The sequence below is a fragment of the Glossina fuscipes genome, unplaced genomic scaffold, assembly GCF_014805625.2.
Source record: "Glossina fuscipes isolate IAEA_lab_2018 unplaced genomic scaffold, Yale_Gfus_2 60, whole genome shotgun sequence".
Lineage (NCBI taxonomy): Eukaryota > Metazoa > Arthropoda > Insecta > Diptera > Glossinidae > Glossina > Glossina fuscipes.
The window spans coordinates 6549799-6572907 of NW_023998432.1; the positions used below are offsets into that span (position 1 = coordinate 6549799).

The 23109-nt window shown below is 32.6% G+C and overlaps 1 protein-coding gene across 9 annotated transcripts in view; it reads right to left on the reverse strand.

Moving 5' to 3' along the window:
- The window catches only part of LOC119637603, a 147631-nt gene that overhangs the window by 121672 nt on the left and 2850 nt on the right, over window positions 1–23109 (reverse strand). For 4 of the 9 annotated variants that reach the window (XR_005247290.1, XR_005247291.1, XM_038033769.1 and 1 more), the window contains exons 2-3: window positions 11888–12229; window positions 9844–10657 (exon numbers count right to left, since the gene is read on the reverse strand). Coding sequence is in view for 6 of the 9 variants with exons in the window: in XM_038033769.1 (XP_037889697.1) it covers window positions 9844–10247 (404 nt within the window). In the remaining 3 variants the exon portion in view is untranslated. Of the gene's footprint in view, window positions 1–9843; window positions 10658–11887; window positions 12230–23109 lie in introns of those variants that run through there. The other 5 variants (XM_038033765.1, XM_038033766.1, XM_038033767.1 and 2 more) reach the window with 5 other exon arrangements.

A 23109-nucleotide genomic window follows, 5' to 3' on the forward strand; every position in this document is an offset into this window, starting at 1 on the left:
ATTAGTTTGGGGAAATAGAAATCCATTATTTTTTCGGTAGATGGCTGCACTGATAGATTTCTCGTAAAGTATCGATCAAACAATCTCATATTTATGCTCGTTGGAAAGGTGACATTTCGCAGTAAAAAAAATTCTTTTGCTATTTTTTGTTTGGTGCATTCAGTTGTGAGTTACAGCGTGTTAAAAATGGAAGTGAACAAAGAGAAAATTCGGTACATTTTACAGTTTTTCTTTGACAAAGGCGAAAATGCAAGCCAGGCGGCTAAAATTGTGAATGGTGTTTATGGCTCCGATACTGTAACAGCCAATTATGTGCAATTTTGGTTTCATAGATTCCGTTCAGGAATTTTTCATGTTAAAGATGCACCTCGCACAGGTAGGCCGGTCGTCGAAAATGTCGATAAAATCGGAGAAATGATCGAAGTTGACCGGCATGTTAGCAGTCGTAACATCGCCCAGGAGCTAAAAATCGACCATAAAACAGTTTTAAGCCATTTACACAAAGCTGGATTCAAAAAGAAGCTCGATGTTTGGGTGCCACACCAATTAACAGAAAAAAACATGATGGATCGAATTTCCATCTGCGAAGCCTTGGCCAAACGAAATGAGATAGACCCATTTCTTAAACGGATGGTGACTGGAGATGAGAAATGGATCACATACGATAACCCTGTGCGAAAACGATCGTGGTCAAAGAGCGGTGAAGCGCCTCAAACGGCCAGGAAGGTTTTGCTATGCATTTGGTGGGACTGGAAGGGGATTATTTATTATGAGTTGCTTTCATATGGCCAAACGCTAAATTCTGATCTCTACATTCAACAACTGGACCGTTTGAAAATAGTGTCGTGTTCCACCAGGGCAACGGTAGGCCACACACATCTACAGTGACTCGCCAGAAACTTCGGGAGCTTGGTTGGGAAGTTTTAATGCATCCGCCATGCAGTCCGGACTTGGCACCAAGCGATTATCATCTTTTTCTTGCATTGCAAAATTTCTTTAATGATAAAAAATTGGAATCTAGGGAGGATTGTGAAAATCGACTACTAGAGTTTTTTGCAAATAGAGACTAGGACTTCTATGAGAGAGGCATTTTGAAGTTACCTTTAAAATGGCAACAAATCATACAACAAAACGGTGCATATTTGACCCAAATCGAACAATCCGAAGCATGTTAAATAAAGTCCTGAAGTTCATATAAAAATAATGGATTTCTTTTTCCCCAAACTATATGATATAAATCACTTGAAAGTTTTAAAAGGGCATTTGGAAGAGAAGTACTTAGGGAATTTTTGATAAGTTAATTATTCAGTCGCAAAAGTAAAGTTTTCATCCAAATATTCGCCAGTCGTGCGAACTCAAATATTTTTAAAATGCTCTACGTACTTTTCTAAACAGTCTAAAGACTTGCATACTTGCATTAGCCTCTAAACTTTAATATACCTCGCGAAAATGGCTCTGGTATTACTATTTTTAACACTTTTCAAAAATAATTTTCTCTTCAGTACCTAAATATATACTTAAAAAATTTCCTACATGTTATTATCCTATCATCTTTTGTTTCATCCAAAAAAATTGTCGAAATGAAAGCTTTTTAGGATTTTACAATGGCGTGACGCCTTAAAAGTATATGGCACAAAATTTCATTGTTCATTTCATCGAAAATTTGAAAACCTAAATATTTCATCACATGATGCAGAATGGTGATCTCTCGCAGTTATGGAGTTTGGAAAAGATGTACAATCTTAGGTTGTATTAAGCACGATGGACTGATTGATCCACGCTCAGAGTTCAGTTGAAAAACAGTATGTTCACCTCCTAGATTATGACTGTAGCATATATATATATATATTCCTACACAAAAAGAAAGGGTTTAGAGTGTTTAGTTAAAGCAAGTATTGAGAAGTTAATTGCTAAAACCGTTTAATGACAACTGTTAATGAAAGATATTATCACGACAATCACCTTACCGAAATAGAGTTCGCTAAATTAGTTGCGTAGAAAAACTACGCATAAGACTTACACTGAGAAAAAAAGAATAAAGGGAAATCAATTTTAGAATTGTGATCGAACTCTGCAATTCCCCAAAAATTTTAATAAATGTTTAATTTAATAAAAGGCTGAAGCTTAAAATGTACTAAAACCTTGATTGTCTATTACGAATTTCTTTCCCAATTTTCGTGGACCTGAGACTATCTTTGATTCATTCCCTATCGAAGTACAATATTATCAAGTTAATTGTAACGACTTTTCAACAAACAAAAAAAAAAATAGTGATAATATCATCATTAGCTAAACATGTTTTCCAACAAACTAACTAACTTTTTAAGGAAGACCCCATTTCATAGATGTAGTCATAAGAACGGGAGTTGACGCATATTGTACCAGAATCGTTGGGCTGAAAAATTACTTAATTATGAATATCAGTTCATATTGACTTCCTAACAATTTTTCCATCTCGTTGCCTGAAGGAGTAGAGATACTCGTAAATATAGTTATTTAATCAAAATCACGATTCAGGAGAACGATCGTTACAATTAATCAAGCAATAAACGCTTGGATTTTTTTGAGGAGAGTCCCATTTATTCAAAGCCGGCAACAAGCAAGAATATTATAACCGAACACAACGGACCATTAAATACCCTTCATCGCTTCTCCTAATACAATTCAGCATTTCCTAAAATATACCAAAGATTACACCTTTTTCCACATACAAAGGCCTCCCACTTGGATGGAAGCTCTCCATTGATCCACCCGAACCAAAGTTTTCGCATCAATTTAGTGCACTAAGCTATTGTCCGTTTGCACTGAGGAATTGTAAAGAACTTTTTCATAATCAGGCGTTATAGGGTGATCAGAAGTCGTAAACACAGCCTGTTGCAATCGAATTTAAAAGGTATTTCAAAACGTTTGCCCTTGAGCTACATCAGGCTACAAATTTTGTCAAAATATCTTAGAAATTTCGACACGAAATTGGACACAACAATGCAGACATACTTAATTCAATACAGAAAATGAATCTGATCGGTATAATCAAAGGTGGACCTTAAGTCCTTCAGCGTTTTGCAAACTTTTGTACCAATTAAATATATTCCGTACCATAATTGTGTTACGTAGACTTAAGCGGGATAATTTGAACTGGTACGGAAGTTTTAGAGATAGCAATAGTCGTATCCAGAGTGATGGAGAATACAAAGAAATTTTGCTTTTAAGGCTATCTATTAACTTATGTAGACTATTGTGTATCTATAATATAATAAACATGCACAACATATACGACCACTCTTCACATAGAACCAATATCAGCTCTCTTATAAACCGGTCTTATATTATAATATGTATCTACATTTGAAAAACACTGAAATGACACAATTTCAAATATGTTTATGTTGAGATTTAAGGTACATACGTAAATGCATAATGTGTAAATGTGTTTAGGTCAAAACTTCTTTCCATAAGTTTGTATAAACATCCATACGCACGTTTGCAGTAACAAATCATTTTGTTTAACTATATGCATTTTCAAATGTTTGAATGCGTGTGCGAGTATTTTTCAATTTCTATGCAAGCACAATTAGCAACCATAACAAAGCAAATATATGCCAAAAATAGCTTTTAAATCATGCATACGTGTGTATGCGCATACATATATATATATATATATACATAAAAATCAACGTGTGTTACTACTAACGGTAGTTATCGTTTGACCATTTTTTGTCTTTTCAACCGATAGCAATTAACATTTGTACTCTGCAAAAGTACACGCCTTTGCGTTACAATTTTTTCTTTTTATTAAAAACAAAACCAAAATATATTTATTTTTTTTTTGGTATTCCAGTTATATGTTGTTTTTCATTTCACGCTAATGCATGTTATTTTGCAACCTTGACCGTTCGAAAGTAATTGATATGCTCAGCACAGCAAAAAAGAATAGCACCAAAAATTCAGCACATTTACTGAACGTTCGTCGACAAACTTTAATACATATATATCTATTGCGTGAAACCTTGACAGTGAGCTCCAGTCTTGATACACGTATCCAAACATACACTTAGTTTGTTATATATATAAGTTTGATGTATATATATATCAGACAAAAACTCTCTTCATGCTCAAATCCATGGACCCTGTTGTATAATATATTTTATTTGCGAATGTTCCCCTGCGTGGATCCGATTCACGCTATTGTAATCTTTTGAATTAACTTAAGCTTGCCTTTAACAAAACAAAACAAATAGGCAAATGTATCAGATTAACTTCGGACTACGCGCTGAAAAATTATGTACGTTTTTATACGGTCATCGATGTCAGTCCGTGGGCTTTACGAACAAAATTAGTAGGTGTGTCTCTTCTGGTAGTGAGTACTTGAAAAAAGGAAATGATCAATAATTAGAGGACGATTCCGAAGCGCTCCGCAATTTAGATACCTCTTAGTATCTCTAAAAGAAAATCCTCAGAAATTCAATTGAAAAATCAAAAACCTCTGTGAATTCCTAAGTAGGCTTAGTTTTCTTACTATTTGTATTTTATATACTATTTGTATTTAGAGGAAGAAATCGATAACATTTTATTGCCTAAATAGAAATTAGAAATTTCTTGATTTGGAATCTAAATTCTCGGTTTGAAAAAATTAGACAAGCTTTATGACCATGTGAAAAAATATCCAACTTGCAGGTGTAACAGGAAACAGGAAATAAAATACCTACTTATTAGCACGATTAGAAGAACGAATTTCTTTTCTCACTTTTTACATCATCTTAACTCCCTCCTAAATGTTCACATTTTAAAATTGAATAAATATGTAATATTATATAGAATATCCATATCCATAATGATCTCCAAACTGCATATATTACTCTACAATATTCAGTACTTGTGGAAAGCGGAAGTGTAAGTAAAGCCAGTGCAAGCCGTGCAGAAATCTTCCTTTATTTATTGCCCAATTTTGCAGCATAATGGCTTATTATTCTTAGTAACAGTTATATGAAAATCTCCAAAAGATTGGTCTACCCAATCCAAATTTTTGTTATCTAATAGTGTATGATAAAAAATTAATACTTGGTGGTTTTCACCGCGAAATTTTAAAGATTCCAAATTTATTTCATACAACGACTTTTTCAAAATAAGACGTTATATGGTAAGTGATCGAAAAAAAATGTAATTCAGTTCGCTTTAAACAACCGTTGCCTATGGACAAAAAACGTCAGTGTATCAAATGTCATCCAAACAACTGATTTACGACTTGTACATCGATCACAAAAATACCTACATCAGATAGACAAGCTTAAAAGAGATTCAGAAAATAGTTCGGAATTAATCGCATCGGATCTATTTTCCCTCATATTCTTGTGGATGTATATTATACATGCATCTGCGTCAACTTAATATAGGCTGCACAACACATGATGTAGAGTATAACTATAAACACTTGAATGAAATCATTGTTAACATAAACATATATAACACAAAAACAAGCACTGCTTACACACAAATAAGCCTGCGTACATAAATTCAATATACGGAATATATAAGGAATTGTATTATGTAGAATTCTAATCTTTAGATTTCGGGGGTGATCACACGAACCCATTTAAATTATTTTTCGAATTTAATCTAACTATAGCAATACGGAATAATTTTTTCTTTTTTCTGTTCATATGCACGAACATGATTCAAGTAAATAGACAAACAAAGCGACGAGCATTGCTAAATATGTATGCATACATGTAATTGCGTCGCGAGTGTTTGAGGAACATGATATATTCGCTATTGCAGAACAGTAACTGACTACTTTTAGCAGGTGACGTGAGCGTTCAATCCAAATAAAGTGCAACAAACTATGTTTTATACCCTACACATCTTGTGGTACAAGGGCTTATTAAATTTGTGCGAATGTATGCAACACCTAGAAGGCCTTAAGTCGTTTGTATTCTTGTGTTCAGCTTACAGGTCGCAAATTTTTGAGATGTTTGGGCCATGTTTGATACACCGACTTAATAGAATTTTCTAAGAGATACCAACATACACATATGTGATTAGCTTAAATCAATTTCGCTATGTCTGCCTGTTTTGTCCTGATTCCCTAGTTTATACTTATGTGGAGATTTAAAAATCAGCTAAATGACTCCACAATTGCAAAAAATTGAACATATACTATCTGACGTTGAATATACCCATTACGACCTTACCTGGGCTTTCCAAGTATGAAATACGTTCACAAATTGTGTGAATTTATTATAGCTATAGTTTTCTTATGTGTAGCGTTATGTAAGCAGTGTTGTTACGCATTTTCGCCGGTTATAGAAGTAATTGCTCAAGCAACCAATAAGTGTCTACATGCAAACGATGATGGACGTTAGCAGCCTTGATGAAGGCCTAATATATCTCTTTTTGTGCATTTTCAATCAAATACAAACTTACTTTGTTTCGATATTAAATTGTTTCCACAATCGTTAAAAAACATAACACAAATAAATTACACTCAGCTTGGACAAAAATCTTATAATCGTCTAATCTTATTATTATGGTGACCCTTCGTTACTTGACAGTAGAGTTAAAGATTCGTTAAACAAGTAAGTTATCGCAAAATTTCAAAAAATTCAATTCATAGAGACTTGGATTTGCATTTCAAGTTTTCTTCAGCCTTTGCAAGATTAAAAAGAGACCGAAAACTAAAACATAATTCAAGAAAATAGTACAAATAGTAAGAGGTCTGAAACAATGCGTTATTCCTAGTTTCGTAGTGGAACTCTACTTTTTATGAGACTTTGTGAAAATTGCCGAATGTTATGGTTTTTTATGTATGCAAACAAGTTAAAAAAACGTAGAGGAAGACAAATAGAATGCATTTTTAATTTAGAAGTCATCTATCTAATTTATGTTTTTTTTATATTATTCGATTTGAAATTTTGGTTTATAGTCGCAATATCATTTTATAAAATATGAAACACAAGCAACAAATGCAATTTATTTTCAAGAAACTCGAATTATGAAGGACTGCTCTAAACAACTTCCATTTGAAGAATAATAATCTGCGAATTTCTAGTAGAATGAGTGACGGAAAACTTCGAACACATTGGTGTTAATATATTCTGAAGGTCAATAACATACATATTAGAAAGAACGAGGCCTAAAACGAAATCTTGGAGAACCCCAAAAATACGCGAGGCATTTCGGAATAAAATCCATTAATATCAGCAAACTGATATAGTTCAGCTACATATGAATGTGCAAGCACGTAGGCAGACCTGAAAAATCTAAAAAGCGCTCTAAAGTTTTTAGTCGGTATTGAATAACTAACTATATTAAAAACTTTAGGCAAATCCAGAGAGACCAATGATATCAAGAAATCCATATTAACGTTGTCTGTAATTGCATCAGTTAAATTCAAAAAAGGTGGTGCTAATATGTTCACCATGTATTTCGAAGGCGAAATATTTCTATGAGCAAAGGTGAAAATTTGATTTTTGACAATATGCTCAACAACCTCGGACTAGGCAACGAGCGCAGAAATTGGCCCCAAATAATCGAAGTTGTTATCAATTTTCGATGTCGGAATTGGAATAACACAAGCGATTTTTTAAGTAGAGAAGATTCGTATAGAATCAATACGAAACTAATATGACGAAATTAAAAAATGGGCAATATATAGGAAAATAAGGTTAATAAAAACAAATTGGAATTCTCTGATTGCCGATAGATTTGGATTTAACATAACATAATGCTACCAACGATTCATCACCAAAATATACAAAATTAGTAATGTCAGGCTCTTCAATGTGAACTACATTAACCAAATAGTCAATAATCTCATTAACATTAAAGCTATATCGAAAGTTATTACTATTTGAAAAGTCATATCCTATGAGAAGTTTCCACATAGCTGATGAGTCCATTCTAGAAAATAATGTAGCAAAACATGATCGAAACAAAGATGTAGTGAATTCCAATTAGAGAATTTCAGAGCGACAATTGGGAATCTATATTAAGAGTCCTAAAAAATGGACAGTGAGTCAAAGTCAACAATAAAACAAAAGACCCTATCATTAATGCTAAAGGTCGCAAAAATCAAAGCTTGATGAGATATAGAATGACATTGGACTTGATCTGAATAAGTAATCATAAAACGATCGCTTCCCATCCAAAAGTTGAATAGTGAAATGGCTTGATGGACGATATCAAAGTTAGTCGGTTTTGGATTTTAAATCACAAATAAATTGCACTTAAAGCAAAGCGACTACATAAGATTGGCATTCATTATATTAAATAATTCACGATTAAAGCTGCCAACGATAATTATATTAGCATATCTCAATAATAAATCGAAGTGTCCGTCTTCAGAGGAAACAAGATCACCGGTAGGCAAATATACTGCAACAAAAAGAGCTCTAATGACTCCATCAACAATTCAATGGAAGTTAACTCACAACTGCTTGGTTCGAAAACTTCAAAAATAAACTTTACCCGTAAATGACGTCTATAGATGTCGATTGGGTATGCTTATAGATGCAAACGACGTCTATAGCAGTCCTATATTGTTAGTTTCGTAGAATAAAAAAAAAACGAAGTATGCTTTTGCAAGTACTCACAGACGTTAGAATGAGCGTGAATGTGTTAAACTTAGTGCCATCAGATATGTAGAAACCTTTATCACAACCGGTAGCATGTTATCTATTATTCTGACTAAAGTAAACTCTGGTATATTAAGAGATTGGAAGTGCACACAGCTTTTTAATGGCGGCCAAAAGTTCCGGTGTTCAATCGCTGCTGCCAATTATGAATTTCTTAAGGTCTATTAATCACTTTCATATGGAAACACATTAAAGGTCGATCACCGGTAGGAGGATGATATTTTGTTAGGAATAATGTTTGCATAGACGCCCATGTAAGTAGAGAAAATGGAAATTGAAAGCTTCGAATTTCAGATTGCATGATAAGGAAAGAGTATAGATAAAATGGAATTTAACAAAGCTAGTAGCAAAGTCATTTAACAAAGCTCCATCAACACCTTAAATGAGCTCTTTTAACTAGTTACGATCAAGATGTTGCTAGCTTCGGAGGCATACTTCGTCCAAATTAGGGAACTTAAGATACCTCTATGGATACTTCATAAACCTGTATAGAAATTCCTTTTAAACAAGCTAAACAAAGTCGAAATTCCGCTTTTTGGACATATTTTTACCAAATTTTTGGGAGGTGGTATGTACTCATAAACTGACCATGGGGTAAAATATTCAAATTTGAAACTATAATATAGCCAATTCAAATAATTCCGCCAATATTTATTTTCATCGCGTGAATCTAGATAGGGAACAAGCTAAACGAATTCACATTCTGCTTTTCGTAACTATTTCTACCAAATTTTTTAAAATTACATATTAGCAAAACAGCACGTGGCCTGTTAACATTACCAAAAAAACCGGTATTTCTTTTAACAAATTTAAATTCGTTTTTGCTTTTAACGACTCCTTATATTTATTTGACATACCTATGTTTGACAGTTAAATTCGAATTTGTCTTTACACCCTTTAATCACGGTCTTGACTTCAATAGACAAATAGATAAGCAGACAAACAGACATGACTAAATCAATTCCGGCGACCACGAATACGTTGTTGGCTTACTTGCATTCGTAGCAAATATTTGAGGGAGTTAATATACTACCTTAAAATTTATAATACTTTTATTAAAAGGTAATACAGAAAGCTTTAGTTAGAGATAAAAAACAAATTTATTATCTCTTTCTTTTTTCAATTCTTGAACGATTTTACACAGCCTATCGAACTGTTAATATATATAAGTCGAAGCATAATTATCAGAAAAAACAAAAAAATTAGATATTACCTATGAATAGACGATGCAGTCGATGATATCCTTTGTTGCTGAGGATAGGGTGAAAGATTGGCTGATTGCTGTTGTAAGGATTGCGTAGAAGTTTGTTGCTGCAAATGGTGCTGGTGCTGGTGTTGCTGCTGGGGGTGTTGTTGATGATGTTGATGTTGTTGGTGCGCCGGTCCACTATCATTGTTGACCGCCGATTGTTGGTGCTGCTTCTGCTGTTGCTGCAAATGATGATGAATTTGTGATTGTTGTTGTTGCTGTTGACTGTGATGATGGTGATGATGATGATGATGATGATGATGATGATGTTGCTGTTGCGATTGTTGTTGTTGCTGCTGTGTCTGACCACTATTAGATGGCGGTTGCGGACCACCAACCTGCACTGAAGAACGTATGGCTGCTTCCATTTCATGCCGAAGTTACCCGTGCAAACATATGGCTTCAAACCGAGTACCCTACCCCGTTGTTATACACTCGTATTGATGATAGCTTAAACACTTTACATAATATGTGTAGAAGTGCAAATTTTTAACCGATATGCAATCAAAAGCAACCACATAAAGCAATTCAAAGGTTTCTGTGGTTCTACTAAGACAAAATTTAAACATTAAATCGATTTACATTTAAGTGACAGTGCCATATATTTATGCACGCATACCGAAAAATAGCGATACGGAAAACGTTGAAGTTTTACTTTGTGAGAATTGTATTCAAACGCATGTACATTTTTTCGCACACTTTTTTCACTTACCGGCGAAATATTTTTTCAATATGATTTCGTTCATATTTAGATTATTTTTTATGTTTTCTTTAATCTCTTATCAACATTCATTACATGTATATATATAAAAGTGAATAAATGCATAAATACATATACACACAAAGATACATATATGTACACTTTGTATATATATGTATATATATATATATATATATATATATATATATATATATGTATTTATTAAATTATTTATTGATACATATTCTTTTACATAACTTGTTTTACTTTTATCCTAAGATACATCACTTCTCATATAATTTATAAGACTACGTTATTTAATTTATATTCACTTTTAAAACAACACAACGGATTTTGACACTTGCTTTAATTATTTACTCTTATTATTCATTTTTGAACTGCTGTATCATTTAAGAAATGAGGAGATTTATACAAAAGACATTTTTTTTTTTCATCTATTTATTATTTCATTTCTTATCATCAATTGTCTACATGAAGAAAACTTTAAGCGCGTTGCCCTCTCATTAAGTGTCTTCGATTGGAGGAAAATTTAACTTGCATGCGTGCGCGCGAAAGTGCAAATTACAACTGACAACACAAAAAAACATATAATGAAATAAAAAGAAGACAAATAAGGGGGAAGGTGAGAAAAAAAGGATAAAATGGGAAATAAAAAAGAGAAATGAAAATTATGAGTTAGACTGCCGGCGCAAAAAATTAATTATTAATTTATTGTTTGGGGCAGCCTTTGTTAGAAAATGCCTTGTGAATCCAACTATGTGTCAAGTCGCGCACTTTTCGACGACAAGTTTGACGATTTCATCACAAGAGCAAATACGAGTTTCCTTGAATAAATTCTCTAACACATTCCTAGACATGAGCGAATTCTTGCGCTCATTGATATGAACGTTTGTTTTCCTTCATTTTTTTTTTTAATATATTTTTATTTCATTGTTCTTTTTCATTTCATTGTTCTTTTTGCATATTTTCGCACTTTGTTTATACAGTTGTACTAGATTCTTTAGTTTCTTGGTAACGGTAGAGCGTACTATCTTCATTGTTAGGATTTTCAAAGAAATAGAAAAACTGAAAAAACGACGACGCAAATGTGCACGCTCTTAGCCCATTTTTGCAAATAGGAATAACTAAAAACAAAACGACCTGAGAAGGTATACTAATTATTTCTTATAAATGATATAAATAATACATATACAAATTATAAATTATCTGAAAATATATTATTCTATAACATATAAGTTGAGTTAGTTATTAATTTGATATTTGGGAAATACTTCGGTCAGCACTTACACATTAGTAAAAGTTGAACTGTTTTCATACGTTTATCTTAGATGGTGAGTGCTCACAGTTCACTACAAGGCGAATAGTTTTATTAATTGTTATTATCTTCCTTTTTATATATGCGGAGGACATAAATGCGTGTACGCGCGTAGGATTTTCATGTGTTTGTTAATATTTCACTATAATTTTAATTTGCCTGAGCATAAATAACTGTTGAGGCAGTTTTCTTAAGCGTTACGTTGTGATTAATTATGTAAATACATATAGAAAAAGTAATTATAGCGTTGCAAACAGAAAAAAAACACGCAATTTGATGAGCATTCCACTCACGCTATACGGCGGCCAAAATTTCTGAAAAGAAGAAGGGAGATAAAATAATTATAGATTTTTATAAGCAATAGTTGGATAATGCTAGTAAAAGGGGATAGACCGTTGTTCTGCAAACAGAATAGATACTCTTTAAGCTTCACCGTGTTTTCAATAGATTTAGCTTATCTGCTCGAATCCTCGTATGGAACATTTTCGGTTCAGTTTATTAATGAATAAGTAAGAACGTTATATTCGGCTAAGCCCGAATCTCGCAAAACTTTAATATGCTTGGCACGCTATGCTATTATTTATTGTCATCAAGAAGTGAATCAGATAAAATTCATCTTTCACTTTTTACTTCCCTTAAAAGTGTTGTTAAGAAAGTTTTGTTGTTTCAAGTCCTTTTATGCATATTTTTAAGAAAAAATGCATCCACCATGTTGTGACTTCCGCCACAATTAATTGAGAACTAACGCATCTCACTTGTCGCCTTCTAGTACCCAAGTCCTACGATTTGATACCCATATCGCTGGTATTATTAAGAATTCGCCAGATCGTGGTGTCTGCCATGTTTATTTTAGAATCAAAACATTTTTAGGCAGAAAACATATCTTCATTTAAGGAATGTACAAAATAGTTTTAAACATTCTGTCTATCATAGGGTGAAATTAATAAAACATGAAACCCCAAAAAAGTGAAAAAAGGAAAATGTAATCACTTGTGCGGGCATGGTCGCTTTTTCCATTTTTGCACTTAAATAAATAGAAATGTGGAAATATGTGGATTTCAGCCTTCTATCTTTTATAGTTTGTGAATAATGAGCAAAAAGCCACAAGTTTTTGTTTAGAAAAAAGAAGATCCGTTCAGTTTACAAAGCAAAGAATTTAATCAGTCTTAATTTGGCGAAAGTTGAAACATAATATGAAGATAATTACAATTTTTCGAAAATATTATGAATACGCGTTATCGTGATATTGCTATTTGCATCAACGCACGAGCAAAAGTTTAGCTTGAAAGGCTAAACCCCATTCGTGTCACATTTCGAACAAATATTTTCTAAAATCCTAAGCATTGCCATATTGCAACTATGACCAAACTTATAATCAGATTGACTAGCGCAAAGCAAGTCTCTAGTTTTCAAGTCCAACCCAAACTTTTCTAACATTACCTGTGCACAGACCTTCGAAAAACCAGAAACTAAGATGATAGTCTTCAAGGACAACGGAGGATAATGCACCCTATTTCTACAATAGCCGAGAACTTACTAATTAAGTACATGAGGATAACTTTCGTCTTCTTTTACATGTCCCGTTGTCGAGTGTGATATGCCGTTTTTGTATTCTACCACTACATTTTTCTCTCGAATTGAAATCTTCTACAGTTTATCCACGTCCGGCGTTTCAAACTGAAACTTTTAGAAATAAAAATTAAAATCAATCAATCTAAGAAATTTAAAATAAAAAAGGGTATTTTTTTGTGGGGCGTTCTTAGAAAACGGTATCGCACGTGCAGACCTATAACCCTTCAGCTTTTGTTTTTGAACTAATCTTTTTATTGCCAATTTTAATTTTACCAATGTACATCCTGACTTTTTCGGCTTGAACTCGCCTTTTTCATAAGGGAACACACGCTTGTGTCCTTGACCATAATTCGACATATGCAATCAAAGCCTCAAAAAGCTATATTACGTGTGTTTCGGCAAAGATATATTTATTCTGGCCTTAACCTAAAGAGAAAATTGTAGCGTTACGATAAAATGTTAGGTAAGAAATATCTTAAAAATCTATTAAAATTAATACCATAAATATTATCATTCAAAACTGTTTTGAAGCTTTAAATAAAGTCTGATAAATTGCGTTGTCGTGCAAGCTGGAAGAAATTTGGATTTTCTTTAAAAAAAATTTTTTGAATAGCAGTTAAATGTTCGCAAGACAGAGCCACTGTCCTTTTACTTGGTACCTTACTTCAAATCAGTTTTAAGCTTAAACAAATTTATCTACGATGATATTGAAACCATTTTCCCGAATTCACGAGATATCGAAAGTCGGGCATGGGAATATGGTCAAATTTAAACGTTCGGATCCTTTAAAACAAAAATCTCAAAAAAATGTCAATTACTTAGATAGAGATCATTTCAGCTCATCAACAAATTGCCTTTCAAAGGAAGTAAAAAATTGAATTATTTTAATTAATTCAAGTAAGAGGAAAACAATCTGCACTTATAGAGATGAATTAATATACACCAACTTCATTTTCCAACTTTTTAATAAGCATGTTTTGAAAAAGTTGCACGAATATTTCTACGCCTATTGGAAAAAAAAATATGAAGCTTTGCTTTTACCTAATATTCTTCAGCTTTGATCGCTTTGTGCGTTGCATTAGTTAGTATTGTTAAAAATTATTATAGTTATAAAACATATAAATGTAGCATAGTCCGTTATACTCCCGATTAAAAGAAAAATTTGTGTTAAGCCTACATTAGGAAGGAAAAGTTCCGGATGGAATAATTTATAATGGTACTAAATTATTAATAGAAAATAATGTTAACTTACCTACAATTCTTTTCAAAATAGGTAAAATCTGGACCAAGATCGAGCAGGAAATTAGCGCGAAAGTTGTGCTGAGAATTTGAAAGTATTGGAATACTCGACAATAGTCGCTGAGTGATAGTATTTCGGCATTATAAATTGGTGTAAAAAATTTGCATCAGAAAGAAAACTATCTTGTCATCATATAACCTTTCCTATGAAAACTGAATCTTTACGTTTCGTGTTGAAAGTTCGTCCACAGTACCTTACAGTAGTTTTTATTATTGGATCTCACCCTATTTGAGGGTTTTAATGACAAAGAAAAACCTTTACATTATAAAAATGTCCAGTTTTTGATATTTTATAATAAAAACGATTTCGTAAAAGTAATTTGATGTGAAACCTACATGTATTAAATTTCAAGTTTATTTTTTGGCTATACAAGAATTCTCATGAAAAATAATTATTTGTATGTTAAAAGAGTTTAATTTTTAATATTTTAGGACTAAAGTCTGTCTATAATATTATTGTAATTTGACATAAAAATTAACTGAAATGAATTCAAACCACAAGGATCTGTTTTCTGGACGCCATTCTTTTTATAAGGAAGAGTTCTCATGAATAGTAAACTATTTAGCAACAAGATTTAAGTTTTAATATATTATGATGAAAATTGGGTTATAATAGCAATACAGAATAAAAATTAACCATACATAATTTAGATCACATAGGTATATTTTTTATTTCTCATCACATATATGGGCTCTAATGAACAGCAGGCTATTTTATGATGACAAATTTCTGTTTTTTTATGGCAGCAGCAAGTGAAAAATGAAATTTTTGACAAGCAAACAAAGTTTGCTAAATTTTCCCCAGGATAGTTGACATTTTGAACTTGCTCTAATATGAGCATTTTTTTGAATAGTATGCTTTTACATGGAATTAATGTATAATTTTTGGTATATCATCACGAAAATGAATGAATGGCCGTATTAAGCGAAGTGGTGTATGGTATTGCCGGACTATAGTGTTCTTACTTATTTTAAAATATACTTTGCTCTATTTTTCTATACTCTGGACCACTTGTGGCAAGAGAGTATTTTAAGTTTGTGCCGAGGTGCGCCGCACACAGGAGACCTTGAAATAGATGCACTTTTTATTATACCAATCGATTCAAAATTATTTTCCGAATTGATTTAACTTTGCCCACCTATCTTGTTTTCTTTTGTGTTTTACCTAAACGACAAAATTTTTGAGATATTTCCATTATATTTCGCACACAGGCGTGTTTTGGCCCAAGAACGAACGCTATTGACAGTGGTTTGGACCACTCGTTCAATTCGCCTTATTTTGAAAGAAATGTTGTATGAATAACTATAGGATGGTGTAGGGTAACTATTAGTTGACCATGGCTCTTTATGATGCTTTTACTTATTTTTAATTGACTTGAGTAGAATTTATATACACAAGAAATTTATTTGTTTCTTGCAGAAAAACAAATGCCAACTATTTGGATATTCATTTAGTAATTTATTTATTTCAAATTGGTTTGAAAAAAGAAAACTGGTAAGAACATTATAATTGGGCAAGGCCGGCCATAAAGTACCCTACAACATTTCGTCTGACACAATTATTCGCGCAATTATTGGTAATAAGACATTAAAAATTACTTATTATTTTCATGCAAAGGCATACTTTTCATGAAAGCGCAGATGTTGGAGGATGCAGTCCAAATTTAGCAGATTCAATTTACTTCGCAAAAATTTTGTTATTTTTCAGTTTCCTTCAAAGAAAACGAAAAATTCTACTTTATCTCCATATATGGACTTGCTCGTGATATATATATATGTTAGGATCTAAAAAATCACTAATGTGATCTAGCAGCAGATCATTAGTGCAGCAATGAGAAAGTCTCAGAAGAATATAATGTCGTGAAGACCAATTCGGGCAATTCGGTTGACAAAAGTTTAAGAGATAAGAAGAGAATGCCGAATCAATGCAACCATAAAAACCAATGCGATCATTTCCCGCCTCCTCCTAACCAATGACGGTAACAGTATTAAGTTAAATTTGTTTTCATATGGCGGGAGATTTTTGAAAGGATCTCAAGGAGCGGAAAGAAAACTTCCCTGAACAGTTTCTACTTGGTTCATATGAGATTGGTAATAAAGGGTCCAAACAACGACAAAGTATTGTTTTCGTTTACGGATATATGAGAGTTATTGAATTCTGTTACTAAAATCTAAAAAAGACTCAACTGAACGTAAGTTAGGAATGAAATAAACCGTCCAAATCTGTAAAGTAATTATATTTTTCGGTACATAATTGTTGTTTGAACAAAAAGTGTGTAGGAAATCAATCCAAATTCCTATGTTTGTAAACTAACACTTCACATTTTTCACTTACATATTTTTTTTGGCACTTTCTTTCACATAAATATGACGAAGTCAAGGCTTATAGGCTCACGATAGAAAATGATCTTAAACTATATAATCCGCTTATATTAACTTTCTATTCTTTTAGAAAGTGTTTTGCGCAATGTAATAGAATACGCTCACATTTATTGCTACACTTTATGAGCAACGAGCAAAATAGCCATTTTTTACTTTTTGAAAAATAAGTTGTTCTCTCTTTACATTGTATTGGGAACTGGTATGTGTTTTGACTGATTACGTCCATTTTCAACACCAAACTGAGCGCAAAAATTTTTAATATTAACATAGAATTTGAAGCTGGTATCTTTCATTTCAGACCGTTGACCACAGACAAATATATAGACGGACGTAAAAATAGATAGATTCCGAATTTGATAAAGACCTATAATAAATACATTTTATAGAGTTATTGAATTTTCTTTTATCTTGTTGCAGACGGTTTGATAAAAAAATGAATTTTCGGCACTTTGCAATATTGAGTAGGCAAGGTGGTTTCTTTCCATTTTTTGAAAACCCAACTCTTCTCATTCAAAATTATGCTATAAGTGTGCCCCTTAACCGATTTGGCCCATTGTAAACTAATCTACGTGCACTGTTCATCCCCAATTTGTAGCCAATATCTCCATTTTGGAACCAGAAGAATATTCATCATGGACGTTAGTGACTCATGCTTAAAGTGACTCAGAATTTGATGCTGGCCCAGAGTATACTCTTATAACATATATATATACTTATAACATTCTTAAAGCTTTTTTCGTGGTGTTGCAACCGTTTCAAGATAACTTTTCCGGTGCTAAGTATAATAATAAGTAAGCAAAGTGTATTTGGTTGTAACCCAATTTTTCACATTCAATATATTCATCTTAAAAATAAAAGAACTCGAAGTAACGGTGGGAATGACCGACATTAAGAGGCGTTCTGAAACGAAAAGCGATGTCATCCAAATTGCTCGCGTTTATTTTTTTTCCAAACTACTTACTAAATTGCTTCGCAATTAGTTACTCTTTTGATATCAGTAAAGTCAATAGATTTAAACAAATTTTTTTAAGTAGGACTATATTAGTCAATACACATCAAATGCAATACACCAAATGTCTTTTTCCAAGTGCCGTACCAAAACGCAACAAATTCGCCCGCGAAATTATGAAATATTCATCACAAATCTTATAACGTACGCATAATCAGCGTACTATTCTGTCTAACCGTAAAATGACCGTTTATTTCTTGTCCATAAACATGCAAATAAGCAGTATGGCTCGAAACGCTTATCACGCCCACCGCCGACTGAGGGTATGTTCAGTTTGTCGAGATGTTGGAAACACTTAAAAGAAAGCTGCAAACACTCTATTCACTACATGTATTTTTGATCAGTATTAAATTCTAAATCGATTCAAGCGTGTTCCTGTTCGAAAGATGGCTTTGCTGAACATCGCAAAAATAAGGGAACCGGCTTCAAATGTGGCGTAAACCTTAAAATTTCTTGCACGCACGTTGGTATTGAAATAAACACTATACAAGGCAAAGTCGGAGCATCCCCACTCTCAGAAGCAAATAAATTTGGCTCTTTTTGTTAATGATTTATAAGCTACAACAGGTGCAACGATGAAAGCTTGTGCGTTTATCCTATTGATGGTCCTACCATATCTACAAAAAAATGGGAAATATTACACGTGCCCACACAATACTATAGAATATCTTATAGATCTTTTAAGACACATTTTGGGTATAAAAGATTAGGTCAGTGTCGAGGAAAATTTGTCTTGGAAAAAATGAATTTATTTAGGTAGTGTAACTTTATCTCACATATTGCTACGAATTTTGAATTTTTGAGAGCCCGACGATTAGTTAAAATCTTCCAGTAGCAATACGACAAACCTTCTGGAGATATTGACCTAAAATTTTAGAAACCAATTCTTGATGAGTTTTTGCTTTAAGACGACCCGTTAAAATGGTAAATTTAGTAAAGTTCTTTTTTAATAGTTATCATGAATTAATAAAAACGCTTCCGTCCACTTAAATATATAACATTTATATAAATAAAATTTTCTGAAGACTGAACGCCTTCTCTTCTCAATGGTATCAAAATTATATTTATTAGTAATTACTGATAAACCAATAAAAGTCTAGATAAAAAATTCCAACTTATTGTTCCGTTACCGAGGTACTTCTAGATTTGTCAAATGTTTAAGGCGCGGCAGTTATTAAATAGAATATTTTTATTTATTTATTTATTTAGAAATATATGAATACGTGCAAGTTCTTCTTATGGCATCCATTCGCACAATAAAAAAATTATGGAAGATCCTGAAAAAACCCAGTAGACAGCGAAAGAACAAATTACAAAAGAGCATAAGAAACACGATTTCTTTTTTTCCAAAGCTAGAGAGATTTTTCAAGTTTACAATCAGCGATCAACAGCTCTTTCGCAGTTCTTCCGATGAATTCCTTGTTCCAAGTCGGGATTGTGTGCCTACTCATTAAAATTTTCAAAGCTGTAAAAATTGGCTTAAAATTATATAACACAACCATATATAACACGTACACGATTTATCAAGGGGCATTCAAAAAAAAATATCTGGTAGTAGGAAGTAGTGGGAATATAAATCTATTAATAGCAATAAAATATGTTCTTTTGGCAAAACTTGATTGAAGTCGTAATTAAAACGGCCATTTTGAATTTGGACGTAAGTTCTGAAAAATAAGCGCAATAATAACAACAACTTCAATAATTTTTTCTATTCATACAAAACTTCCTTTTCGTTATTTTTGTATTTAAAAAATTCTGTTACGGGTTTTTTAATTCAGCCTATTCAATGAATACCGTATTGTAAACCAAAGCGACCAATGATTTTCCAGATTTTTTATTGCAATTACTCTCTCACTAATGTTTGCGTGGTTTATACAACAATACAAGAACAAAAATTAATTTAAGATGCGGTGAAACAACTTAATATGGTGTACTTAATCGTCAGATCGTTTTTGGCAAATTCAGCATCAATGATCCATGCAAAAGCTTTCTAAAATGATTCCTTCATTTCCTTGGAATGATAATTATTTTTGTTACACTTATTCAACTAAATTGTAAAACTTTTCAAAATTGAAAAACGAAAAACATAATTAATGCCTATGTGGCTGAATTTTAAATTTACTGAAACATCGAGGAAATGCAGTTTTTGTAGAGCCGGATTTTACATGATTTTCAACGCTTGGAAAGGCACTTTTAGTTCAAAATAAGCAATGATCCCACCTTAAACATAAATATTTCATATATAATGGTATTTTGTAAGTCATATTGAGATGTGATTAATGACGTCACTTGCGGAAAAGCCCCGGGACTTCTCACGTGGTTTGGAAGGCGATCTACTTGTATATCGTAAATTCGTATTGCTCCTTCTTCTTACGGGTATATCTAATAGCACGGTTCTAAGCTATATAAAAGCCCTTTATATAGAGGGTATTCGCTTAACATGTAGACTCTCATGCACTTGCAAAGTTTGCTTAGTTCTATGTTAACAGTGAAATTATCTTCAGTGTCGATTTATTTCATTGCTGTTTATAATTTCCTAGGTTTGCAAACATAACGTTGCCACATTTCAAGTAGATCGCAAGAAAGACCAAACCAAACCGACTTTCTGTCACACCTCTCTTGTTTTTAATATTATATACATTATTAGTTTTTAGGAGCCGAGTTCAAATATAAATAAATTATTTGTTTGATTCTTCGATTCGTTTAATAATTAATTTATTAACAACGTCTTTGTTCATCTCTCTATTTATGCTTATGTACCTGCCCGGTAGTTCAATGTATTCGAACACCCAAACACTTAGGCAAGCACATTTATATACGTTTGGTTTACGTCAAGCTATGTCTACTTGCATATGCACGTATGTATGCTTCGATTTCTCTCAATCTTTCTCTCTCGCTTTTCATGTCGTGTAATATAGTTTTGTCATACTGCTTTTTAGGTCTTCATTGACGGTCGTCATCATTATAAGCATGAGCAACAATAATAACAAGCAACAAAGTAAGAGTAACAATAATAATAATAATAACAATGACAACGACAGCAGCAATAATAACAACAAGAATATTAAGAATAATAACACTACGCGACGGCGGCGACAATAATAACAGCAAAATTCATAATACAGCTGTAACAGTATGTCATTGCTTCTACATTGTTCGCGCACCTCAGTAACATTTTTAGTTTTCCATTTGTATTTAATGCTTGTTCTTCTGATTTATTTTCGCTATTGTTTTCCCTTTTTGCTTCGCTACCTTGTTTTTGCCTTTTTTTTAAGTTTTTAATGTTGTTTGTATGCTTTTTTCTTGTCTATACAACATTTTGTGACTTAGTCAACGTGACAATTCGACTGACCGACTTGCTCGTTTGTTATTGCCAACATAAATTTGGCAACATTGTATTTGCCTTCAAAGGTGAGAACGTGTGTATATGCCTGCGCTTACATTTATTCGTTTCATTCGTTTATTTTGTTGTTTTACTGACTAAACTCACATTACGTGTTTATATTGCCTAAAGCTTTCTCGTTCATATAGTTGTTCAAATGAAGTGGTTGTTGGAGTTGTAGCTGCCATTACTGCTGTTATTGAATTGAAATGTGGCAACAGTGTACCTACCATTTCATTTTATTGGATTTTTTCTTTCCGTGGTTCAGTTGCTAGTTTTAAATTTTGTATCAATAAAAAAAGAGAAACATTTTTCAATCTACTCGCCGTTATTATTGTTATATATTATCGTGCATACGATATCTTCTACCAAACATTCTAAATTTCTTATGTGTATAGAATGCCGTTTTTTTTTTTAATTTTTGTTGTTGTTTATACCCACCACTGAAGGATTGGGGTATACTCACCTTATTTTTGTTCATAATATATGTGGCACCCGAAAGAAAGCTTCAGAGACGCTATAAAGTACAGTGAGTCTCATTAATATTGGATTTTTTCGCTCGACACAAAGTAAACGCTTGTTAAGCCTAGTCCATTGTCCAAACATAAAAATTTATTTTACTATTTTATACTACTTGGGAATACATATTAAAACATAAAAAACAAACAACATTATTCCAGTTCACAAGAAAATGAAGTAGCTTCAACAACTTCGAAAACATAGCGTCATTAATATTGGTTTTTTTCATATAAGTAACTTTTGAAGTTGTTGAAGTTATTTAATTTTCTTGCCTAATGGAATAAGACTTTTTTATTTGACTATGTATGGCGTAATGGTATAAGATACTAATATATATTTTTATGTTTGGACAATGGACTAGGCGTAATAAGCATTTACTTTTTGTCGAGCGAAAAAATCCAATATTAATGAGACCTATCGTATATACATTCTTGATCAGTGAGCAATTGTGAGTAGATTAAGCAATGCCTGTCTATCTGAATATCCGTGTGGTACCTGTTGCCACCACTCTCCTGGTCGCAAAAATGAAGCTGTCGACTCCAAATTTGGTAAAAGTATTGTAAGTTTCTGCACGCAGGTTAGTATTGAAAATGGGCCCAATTATCGAGAGCAGCGGAGCATAAACTGAACACAATTCCATTTTTCTTAACCAAAATTTACGGGTCTTTGCTTGTTAGTCAGAAATTATAACAGTTAAAAGGTTGAAACTTTTCGCATTTATTTCACGAAACACTACTTTTTAAAAATGGAAAAATCATTCGTGCCCACACAAAGTTACAAGTAATTAAATTTTACTTTTTTCACTTTTTTAAGGCCTATTTATCATAACAACAAGACAGAATGTTTAAAATTATTTTGCACATTCCTCAAATGAAGGTATATTATCTCTGCCAAAAAGCGGGTTAATTCTAAAATGAATATGATAGACACCGCAAATTAATATTTTCTTACGATATGATTATCAAATAAAAAGACATGCAGGGTGGAATGCGAAAAACATAGGGGTGGGTATGCGAGATTTGGCCCTCATC